This window comes from Micromesistius poutassou (assembly GCF_964030765.1).
Source record: "Micromesistius poutassou genome assembly, chromosome: 1".
Classification (NCBI taxonomy): domain Eukaryota; kingdom Metazoa; phylum Chordata; class Actinopteri; order Gadiformes; family Gadidae; genus Micromesistius; species Micromesistius poutassou.
Window position 1 is genome coordinate 3713367 of NC_140271.1, and position 11506 is coordinate 3724872.

The 11506-nt window shown below is 43.9% G+C and overlaps 1 protein-coding gene across 1 annotated transcript; it reads right to left on the reverse strand.

Annotated features, from left to right (window-relative positions):
* Positions 1-1461: 1461 nt before the first annotated feature.
* LOC311363689 (uncharacterized protein) lies at positions 1462-8287 on the reverse strand. The gene is made up of 15 exons (XM_084483648.1): positions 7945-8287; positions 7761-7835; positions 7449-7559; positions 7200-7286; positions 6992-7094; positions 6745-6883; positions 6530-6639; positions 6152-6287; positions 5769-6059; positions 5572-5633; positions 5140-5294; positions 4464-4593; positions 2727-2858; positions 2399-2566; positions 1462-2006 (listed from the first exon to the last, which is right to left on the reverse strand). Exons 1-15 carry the CDS (start codon positions 8038-8040, stop codon positions 1606-1608), a joined length of 2196 nt encoding a protein of 731 aa, XP_084339774.1. The 5' UTR covers positions 8041-8287; the 3' UTR covers positions 1462-1605.
* Between the last annotated feature and the right edge of the window lie 3219 nt (positions 8288-11506).

The window sequence follows — 11506 nt, forward strand, 5'->3', positions numbered from 1 at the left end:
CCTTGCCACTAGATGGCAGCCTCTCTTCTGTAACTCAACAGTTTAGTACCCATACCTTTGGGCTAGTTCAACTACAAGCCTTCGTGAAGTTGTATTTACACCTCACCTTTACCCTTACATTCAACATTTTACCAGCACTGAGTGTCAAAGTCCTTGGTAACAGAAAACACCAGCACTATTTAAACAGCGTGTTTACATTTGAGTCATGTTGGCTTGCAAAATCCTTGTCAAAGTCCAATAAAAGAGTAATGTTTGTATTGCCTAGTTAAAGCCATTGAAAGATGACTGTCTTAAATCAAATTTGGTTTAATGCTTTATGCTTTATGACCACTTATTCCTACTCCAGTGATAATAAGGAAGGTCTGTTTCTAAAACACATCAAAACATGTCCACCCTACCTCAGTGCTCCAAGATCCCATGCTCACTTTGATGCCTCATCAATACCTTTTTTAAATACCTAATTATAAACACAGGACATGGGCATTATCTAATATAATGTAACCATTTCAGATTACTGCTTATGAAGTAACATGACATGTAAAGATCAATTAAACAATACTTAGCATCCTTTTGTGACATCACAAGTAGGAGGGTTGTCCCAGATGTAAGATCGATGGATCAACTCAGCAGTAACCACCCTCCAGTGGATTGTACCAACTGGAAGGCTGGCATTTGTGATGTCACAAACGACTACATTTTGGAATGGCCATGTAATGGCTTATCAGTCACAAGCCTGTTTGTCAAATAGTGGCCCTTAGAGACTGTCTAAGATGAAGGAAACTCATCGGAATGTAAAGATATCATTTCTATTTTCTGTCATCAAATTGACCGTCAACATTAAAATACACTTAATTTTGAGAAATACTTTAATAATTTAATCTCTATGCTTTACAGATCAGTATAGAAATATTTATTTGTTCATTATTCCACGTTACAAGCCATAACTAGGCATGGAAATGCCTGAGCTATTGTCCAGGTTCGCCTACAAGATATAGTTTTACAAAAACAACAAAAATCCAACAAAAACAACATAAATGTGCCATTGTGTGTTTGCCTTGTATTCTCTCGCTGGACCTTGACAAAGAACCTCTACAATAAATACAGTGCAATATGCAAGATGTTAGTAGACATAAGGTACATTTATGTTATGTTTGAATCACGAATGTCAGTGTTAGTTTATGTAAACAACCTTCACCCTATGATTGACAATACAAAGGAATGTTATGGTTGCCTTCAAGCCTGCACAACTTTCCCTTTAATACCCATACTCTGAAGAACTGTAAAAACCCAGTGTTCTCTTCCCCTTGTTTCTTTTCCGTACTAATTGAGCGTACTACCGGTACTAATTCACATTGCTGTTTGAACCGCTCAAGATAAGATTGATATTATGAAGTGTTATTTCTTACCATCAAAACACAAATACGTTCCAGTAATAAACACACCAAATCAGAATCCTTCAAAGTGTGAACAATATGCTTTATTAAAGAAAGATAAATGCGAAAATCATCGATTACAAACAAAAATGACACAATCCGGCTCCAGCAACCCAATGAGACCCAACAACATCTCAGGAACACGTCGTGGAGCCGTTGGACACAAGCCCAGCTAGGGGGACGGTAGGAGAGGGAAGAAGAGGAGGGCCTGTCTGAGGGCCAGTTCAGGGGTGGGGGACATTAGTACGCTCAGTCGCCCCGGGTCTCCATCGCAGCCACCGCCGGCGTGGTGATGCAGGAGGGTACGCAGCGCCGTGAGGGCATCCACCCCGCGCAGGGCGCACACCAGGGCCGGGGCGGAAGCCAGGGCGTCCAGGCTGCCCAGCCAGCCCCGCTCCCCCACCTCGTAGGGGCTGAGCTCCCGGGCCTGCCTCCCGCTCAGCACAGGCAGCCACGTCAGGTCCAGCAGCTCCAAACCTCCACCTCCACCGCCACCGCCACCGCCACCACCGCCACCACCGCCACCACCGCCTTTATCACCTTCAACAGCAGCACCTCCTCCACCTCCATCATCTGCTCACAGCGATAAATCAGAATGTCCTATTTATTAAGATAGGATAAGAAGAACTTTATTGTCTGTCACAAGTGACAGAAATTCGTCTTTGACAGGGCAGGTTAAATTTACATGAAATAAATACATACAAGACAGAGACAGTCCAAAACATTGCTAAGTAGTAGTATTTTAATGCATGAAATAATCGCTATCTATGATAAAAATTGAAATAAGTATGATTTAGCTATCGTTTTTATATTTGATTAAAAAAAAGAAACAAACGATACAGGCTATCTGGAGGGTAACGCCGATCAGAATAGTGTGGTGGTGTTCTAATTTGGTGGTTCCTTCTTTGAGCACCACCAGAAACTCCCCCCAAACACCCCCCAACTCGCCGCGTTCTCCAACCTACCGCCTGGACCTCCTCTCAGGAGGAGTCGGTGCAGGAGAGCCAGTCCTGGGCGCAGGTCGTGACCACACAGGCTCAGGATCACCACCTCCCCGTCCTTAGGGTCAGATGGACCCTTCATACGGGACAGGACCCCGTCAGGTGCTGTAGGTTCTCCGCGTTTACACCGACCTGCAGGAGAAGAACATTGAACATGAATACAATGCAACACACCTACTCAAAAAAGATTTCACAATCAATTTCTGTGGAAAAAAATCGATCACAATTCTCTTATAAAGACTCAATGACGATCAATCGTTCAATCAAAGAGGGGGGCATTCAAAGAGCTTAACTAAGGTGTTGCGCAGGTGGTCTGTGTAGGGTGAGACATGAAAGCAGCTCCTGGGATCCACCGCGTGGCCTCCATTCAGTCCAGAGCCGATGACACCCAGAAGGCCTTGAGCTTCAAACTCCTTCATCAGTGCTGGAAAGAAAAACAACAAGCAGACAATATGATATTATCCTACACAGCGCATTCCGTTTTCCTGTCCCTAGACATAAGGAATTCATTATATGTTGAACAGTCTCCACAACAAACTCCCTAGTTTTATTAGTCAATATCAGAAGTGTTTTTTAAGAGAGATTTGTGTATGCACCACAGTGAGATTACCCTGGAAACCCAGTGTTCAGGGTCCAGAGTTCTCGCGAGAGCACAATTTGAATTTGCTCAGCGAGTCACTCTGGGAACGAGCAATATACTCACTCCCCGATTCCCCTGGCCCAGAACATTAACCAATCACATCGGCGTATCTGATATAGGCGGGCCAAAAGCGTTGCTGTTTTACCGACCGGATATGTCAAGTAGGGATGTCACGATACCAGAAATTTAGTAGTCGATACCAATACCAGTGAAATTCCACGATTCTCGATACCCAATTCGATACCACGGTCAAAAACAAAACAATAAATCCCATGTACTTTATTTATTAAAAACATTTAAACATTCCAAAAAACAGTGGCACTGGCATGTAGCCTTCAAGTAATGAATAAAACTAAACCACTATTAACATTACAAAAAAAGAACAGTGGCATGTAGCGTTCAAGTAATAATAATTTTAAAAAAATAATACGTGCTGAAAGCAGGCAGTCATGCAGCTATGCGGCTGGCGTTTACACTTGCGTGCATAGCGGGGTTTAAAACATAACTTCCAACCTAATATTAAGTAATATAACGCAGGTGCGCAAGGCAGCCACAGGAGACGCCAACATTGTTTTCAACTGCTCGGTACCGCGCCGTATTAATTAACCAAGTTTTGAAAAGAAAAAGTATTTGAAGCGAATAAGCACCGCTGTTTTTGATTTGTTTATTTGGTTTTGAACGAATAATTTTGGATGCATGCATCGGCTTTGAGTTGGTTTGTTTACTTTGAAATTGCATACGCTCGCAACACACACGCACACGCGCGCACACGTTCACCGCCGCACCTACTACAACCTGCCGATCTTCAATCAAAACAACACCAAGTAAGTGATGCCGAACGCAGTCGTACCATGCGTGTTTAGAAGCGCAACATTGAAACGGGTCCCATCTGAAACAATCGCGCGGCGCAGCGTTCCAAACGCAAAGTACTTCCAGACGCGACTCTTGTTATTCTTTTTATCGACGAGTCGAGGCGGAGCCGTCGCACTCGCTGCAGCTGCCGTCTTCCATGTTCCCGTGTAGGTGTATATGCTGCCCACGTGACGTCCAGAGGAATTGCATCCTCGGTACTAAGAAAAACGAGTACCGTCACGTTTTTTAAATTTTGGTATCGACTTGGTACCGAAGTATCGGTTCTCGTGACATCCCTAATGTCAAGAGTCTTATCTATTGGTTAGCTCCGCTGGTCTGGACACGTCACCCCTTGTATTCTTCTGATTGGTCCTAGTGTTATCCAATGGCGTGCAGTGATATTTTCAAATGCATGCTTGGTGCCGCCCCTCGAGTTGGGCCGTTTTTATTACTCGTTGCCAGACCCTACAGCTTTCGAGATGTGGGTCTGGATTTCCAGGCTACTGTAAGATATGTATCAGTAATGGATTTTAATACCTTCTGGTAGACCCACACAGTGGTGCGTGGTGTTCTCTCTCTTCAGCAGCAACACCAAACAGTGAGAAGAGAGTGCTGTTTTCTTCCCACCCGGGGGTGCGGTGATGGGAGATTTACAAAATAAAAGTACCTGGGGAGAGAATCAAGACGGACCAAGTTAAAGCATGTGCTGGTCCACACTACCTATATCCAGACATCACATCGCACTAACGGCTGCCATTTAAGGATCATAGGAGCATTGGAATGTTTGTTATATTGGTGTTAATGGATTTTGGGGAATTGTTAAGGAATTCATCGTGAAAGGACTTGTGTTTGAAACTGCCACCGTGTTTCTCATGCGGGACGTGGTAAAACAAAGCCTAGGTTACGGTTAATTTACGTAATTTTCAACTTTTTACAGTACCATCTCTTGAGTCCTCTGAAGAAGAACCCTATTAAAGCTTCTGAAACTGGACGTACTGTTCAGTCCTTTGGGAGATGCTGCTTTCAAGCTGCTTTCTCACCGTGAATTCAGAGGGGAGGGGAGTTAGGCATCTTGCCAAGAGGATTAGGCTGTGCACAGGTTAGCCTGTGTACATTGGGGATAAGGGACCACCCACCTTCAGGCTAGTGGCAGTCGAAACACACTACCCTGATCCCCCTCACTTCCGTTCAAGATTGTATCGACGTTTCTTACCTGGCTGCTGGTGAGTCCAAAGGCTTTGGCTGCCTTGGGAAGAAGCTGCAGCCGCTGCGTCCCACTCAGAGTGAAGCCTCTCTGGGCACACTCGGAGAGCACCAGGCCCCAGCAGCATGGAGCAACGGCCGGGGACACTAGCAAGAACACGTCGGCTGGAGAAGGGATGTGGGAGGATTAATTTATCACTTTTCAATTGAAATAACCATTCACTATTTTACTATTCCATTTGACTATTTTGTGTTTTATCCCACTTCTTTATCCAAAGTGGCTCACTGTGAATTGCGATATAGGTCGGGATAGGGGTTAGGCATCTTGGGATGGAACCTAAAACCTTTCTAGCCACACTACACTATCGCAATCCTGCCCCACTTTAGCCGGTGGGGGGAAGAAAACAGCTTGTTCTAGGATGTTTGTTTACTGTTCTGTTACCTTTGTTTCTGGCACATTGATGGGAGGGTGACTTGGCAGTGCAGGGCTGGCTTCTCTCCACACTACAAAGTTCAACACAGCGGTTATTGTAAGCACTCGGTTTGGAGTCGTATGTAAAGGGTAATGCATTCATACACTTGCATGTCGTCATCTTGAGTTTAAAACCAGTTGTATAGGTTTGACCCCATCTCTCATACCTTTGCAGATTCTTTGGTTTGCTCGTGTGAGTCGTAGAAGTTGTGGTAGAAATCCCTGTTGTTTTAGACTCTTTGGCCCCTCTCTGTCCCGAAGGAGGTTCCTCTTCTGCGTGTGAAACCAGGGACTCCGGCCTCCGTGTTGGATCCACAGGTTCCGAGGTCTTTTCTGTCAATTCTTTCGTGTCGTTTTCTAACTTCAAGCTCGGCTCGTTCAGTTCATCTTTACCACGTTTATTATTGTCGTTGTGCTCCCTGATTTTCCGAAGCAGCATGCTCTTGCCGCTCTCTCCCCTGAAAGAAGCAAAGCACAGATCACGGGACTCGAAGGCGAACGCCACAGAGGGCTGTGTTTACCGTCCCACATGAAAAGAAACCAAACCTACCCGGTCTTCGCCCTTGATCCGTCTCGTTGCCCTCCCTGCCCGACTCTCGTCTCCGGTGGCTCTCCCTGGCGACGGCCATGTTTAGCCACCGTCTTGCATTCTACCAAAACCTCCCGGCACGTTCCGGAGTTTTTACCTACATTTTACATTGAAGGGAATTTAGCAGACGCTTTTATCCAAACCGACTTCCAACGGTTAATACACACATTCACACACCGACGGCGGAGTCAATCATGCAAGGTGACAGCCAGCTCGTCAGGAGCAGTTAGGGTTAGGTGTCTTGCTCAGGGACACATCGACACTCGTGCCGGGGATCTAACTAGCAACCTTCCAGGTGCAAGTCAACCCACTCTACCTCCTGAGTTACGCCGACCTTACCTGGAGGGGTGAGGTGGTGACGCAGATCGATGTACACAGTGGGACGACACTCCTGCCGACTCATCTCCACCGCTGCCATTGCATCTGCATCCCTCTTTGCAGCGCTCTCGCTGTGTAACACAAAAAAAGCACGACATTTTAGACCTGGCCTTTTTTTAACGGATGAGTGTTGTGCTATCATTAGACTGTATTGAACTCAATGTGGTATCCTGCACCTGGGATGAGCTGCACTTTGGATAGGCTCGGGTTCGGGCGTGGCCGGTTCTGATGTCAGCCGGGACGACTGTTGTTGCTGCTTGGAGATGGAGACCAGCCTCTCCATGATACTCTCCCCGGGGCTTTGGATGTTCGCCTCTGTACGGGAAGCAGAACAATGGATTTGGACTGTATTGTAAACTTAGCTTGATGTGTTTGGTCCTCCGACAGGGCCAAACACAGGGTCTATCAGGGTTGTAACGCTACCTCCGAGTGTTTGTATGACACGGGGAAACTCGTGTTCCCTGGAAGCTGGTCCGTTCTGCTTGAGGGTTCGGAGGATGCTGTCCAAGTCCCAACCGTCGAGCAACTGACAAATAAAAAGATGCCCTTTATGTAAACATAAAAGATATGATCGATTATATCATAGTATAATTATATCAGATGTGTTTCAAATATTAACACACAGGCCTACTGAAAATGAGAGGATTGGAGCACAGTTGTCGTCTTTCTTCTGTTTTGATTTGGGCTTCACATTGGAGTTTAACTCCAGTATCTTGTTCTGGAGTAGAGAACAAAAGTTTTGAGTTGAGTAGAAGAGTGGAGTTGAGTAGGCCTACAACAAAAACATTTAGCCTGTGCAAAAAAAGCGATGCCATTATAATAAATGCATGTGAGTGCCAGTAAGGCTGATAACACGCTAACCCAATAACTCAGTACTCACCTCGGCGTCCGTGGACAGACCAGTGGTGACCTGCTGAACTTCAGAAATACTTTCTGCTCTGTCGTACAAAGATTCCGCTGAGCAGACCATCTGTGCAGGATATGACAACTCCTTATAAAGACACACACACACACACAGACGCGCACACACACGTGTACGCACACACACACACACACACACACACACACACACACACACACACACACACACACACACACACACACACACACACACACACACACACACCAATTAAAATACATTTAAAGAAATGGTACTTTATTTTCATGACACACAGTTGTATAATAAACTGACCTCATCCAACAACATGTCTTCTATCGGAGGAAGTGAGGTCGGTGGACGAAATATCGTCACATCTTCATTTTCGGACTGGAGATGGAAGATCGTTCAAAGAAAATGAATAGATAGCTTAAATACCTCTGTCTAAAGTTAGCTTGACCCAAACGAACCTATCTCGATGTACAATCATTTACTTAACTGTTATTGAGGAGGAATCCGAGTCAATGGACGGAATATCTGATTGAAGAGTTTCAAAAAAGTCGTTCCAATAAGACGACTGATCCATCGCGGCCATCGTGCAGAGAAGCCTTTATTCTACGAGGGGGGGAGGCGCATCCTAACTAACTTTAGCCTACTTGTTTATGTGATGGGAGTTCACTGGTCTGAACGCTGCGCAAGGAAGTTGTATCATGTGTTGCCATGGCAACTCTCCGTGGCAACGCTGGGGCCATTGTCGAAACCATTAGTAACAGCTCGGCTCTTCTACCACCACCACCACCACCACTGCAAAGACCTTCTGTGTAGATTATTTATTTTTATTTTATCTTTATTTGTGTTGTTGTGCTGTCTTGTTTTGTGTGTGCTCATGACACTGTAAAGCGAGAGAGAGTGTGAGAAAGGCGCTATATAAAATAAACGTATTATTATTATTATTATTATTATTATTATTATTATTATTATTATTAATATTACTAACAGTGTACACAAATACTCATTTATGCAAACGACATATCTGTACCTAAATGATTGTGTTTAGAGAAAATTTGAATACTTTTTGATAGGACACCCTAAAATATTTTTATCTTTTCGTCTTTTGGTTAATTCAGGGTGATTGGGATGAGTTGAAACAGGGACTTTTATTCATCTTTTTTATATTGGAATTGTCGTCTTGTCTCAATTTATTTGTCCCAATGATTCAACCTACATTTGTGCAGAACTCCTTATAATAATATAAATCCCAATCATTGGTGAATGAAAAGTATGAGCTACCGTTGATTATGGGTTGTCAAAATGATATTTGTGGACTTGGGAAATAACGATGTGATTGAAGAGGGAATTGTATTTTCTATCGCAGCAGCGGGTTTTTTATGTCTTTCTACTCAACATTTGAACATGTTATATTTTCCAAAAAAATGTCCCCATAAGCTCTCGACGACTTGCTTAACAAGTACATTAGTTCTGGATTAGAAAAATATCTTTACCTGTTAGTAAGACATATAGTCATAAATGCCAATACTGTATGGAACAAAAACTGTTAAACATCAAATTTAACCGTTTTAGCTTTACATTAAAAACATTTATTAATTTAAAAAAATAGCGATCTGGGGTTTTAGAGCGATCAGACTGGCAGGTGTTTCCAGCGATTGGACTAGCTGGGATTTTCGAGCGATGGAGATTGATTGGACAGTGAAGGGATTAGGAGGGTCAGATGAGACAGTGGAGGAGGTAGTGGAGAAGACAGTGGAGGAGGTAGTGGAGGAGGTAGTGGAGAAGACAGTGGAGGAGACAGTGGAGAAGGTGGTGGAGGAGGCAGTGGAGAAGACAGTCGAGGAGACAGTGGAGGAGGTAGTGGAGGAGGCAGTGGAGAAGGTGGTGGAGGAGGTAGTGGAGAAGACAGTGGAGGAGACAGTGGAGAAGGTGGTGGAGGAGGTAGTGGAGAAGACAGTCGAGGAGACAGTGGAGGAGGTAGTGGAGGAGGTAGTGGAGAAGACAGTCGAGGAGACAGTGGAGGAGGTAGTGGAGGAGGTAGTGGAGGAGACAGTGGTGGAGGCAGTGGAAAAGGTAGTGAAAAAGTCAATGGAGGAGGTTAAGGAAACAGTGGATGAGACAGTTAAGGAAACAGTGGAGGAGGCAGTGCAGGAAACAGTAGAAAAAGAGAAAAAGCAGAAAGCTTTTAGCGGCTTTTAGTGGAGCAGCCACCGTGGAACAGCCGCCTGCTCCACATAACTTAGTTATGTGTACTTTTAAAAGTTAGTGGTCAACCAAGTTCACCACACACACACACACACAAACACACACACTGTTGCTGAAAAAGGGGCTGATTTGAATCAATCCTTAACCCCATGCCCTATTAATGGGGCCCACTGTTCTTTAAGACTTTACTGAGGAAGAAGTTTATATCCCTTTGTATAAACCTTTCGTGAAACTTGGTAGCCCTGCAAGTGTCATAGCAAATACATTTCCCAAACCTTTGATGGAACCATGAATATGATAGGCCTATAGTGTAACATATAATGACCTATAGTGTAACAAAATCAATAACAGTTTTGATAATTGTTTAGTCATTTTCATATTGTCTTATGTTTTTTGTCGATTGGGGCAGTTTTTAAAGGTTTTGTATAATAGATAACCCTTGTATGTTTTATGTGTAGGGTTAGGGTTATAAATTGTGTATATGTTACTATTTTGTAATGCAGTCATAAGTTAACTAGAAATGTAGTTATATATAGGTTATGCTCCAGATGCTTAAAGGTAGAAGCTGATTTGACAGAAGCAAAATATATAATATAATATATAGCAAAATATTAACAGTGAAAATGGAAAAAGTAAAACTAACTTATCATTTGTAGCGACCGTTAGCTAAAAACGGTAAAATCATGAAGCTGCAGAAATCAAAATGTCACCTGGCAGAAATTTAGGCCTGTAGTAATCTCTTCGACAGACGTTCTATTTTTCTAAGTTGCCGATGATTAACTGCCTCCATCTCTGCCAGTGTGGCATTCTTATGCGCACTACCTCATAACAATGTCTTTACAACTGTTTCCGAGTGGGTTGTTTTGATTTGAGCAGTGTTTTGGGACACCATCTTAAGTTTAACACACTCTCCCAGACCAACCTCGCACTTAGTTAAGGCTAGACCTCTAAATCCCCTCCTCACTAACCCTGATTAATCCATTGCAGAGTGGAAGGGCACCAATCAGTGGTGTACTGGCCATCGACCGCCGGTCCCAGTGGATAAGTCCAGTACAGCCCCGGCACCAATGATACAGATAGAGAGTCAGGGAGACAGGAAAAGGGAGAGAACCAAACAGCATGAAAAAAATACAATAGCGGAATGAAGAAAGGATGAAGGGTGCCGTTGAAAAGTACAGGGAGACCTTGGAGGGGTGGAACACGCCCAGGTTAAGGCTTATAGTCTGGGCCTGGTAACCTGACGCGCCAGATGGCTTCTTACACAGAACCATCAGGGATGTCATCCTTGAAAACAGTTTGGATACGGGCAGGCACACAGATACTTGGCAGGTCATTGGATGAACCATCTGTCTTATCATGTTTCACGTAGATCAGTGTTCCTCAAAGGATGCCGATTGGTCTGAACCACTGGGAGCTCGAACAAAATACACAAAAGTTGCCTGGCGTTATTGATTCTCACAGGGTTGCATTCTGGGGAGTCCATTTGCCTCACAAGGTTACGTGCCTGGCATGTGCGTGCCTGGCATGTGCGATGCTGAATCAATGATAAAATATGCTGACCCAATCAATTAAACTTGCTGTCCCCATCATCATCCAAAAATAAAATGTATTTGTTTTTGAACCAGGTTGTAAAAAAAAGAGTAGGCTACACATCCTAGGGATATGATAGAACCTTATTATCTTATAATATGATTAGGTCGCATCCTGAGAGTCACAGAAATGTATTATGTGTCATGCTAATCTTTTGGATTAATGGCAAGAATGCTTACAAAAGGTGATAATACTAAAACTGTCCCAATCGCCCTTAATTCACCCAATAAAATAAAAACATACTTTTTGTAAATGCA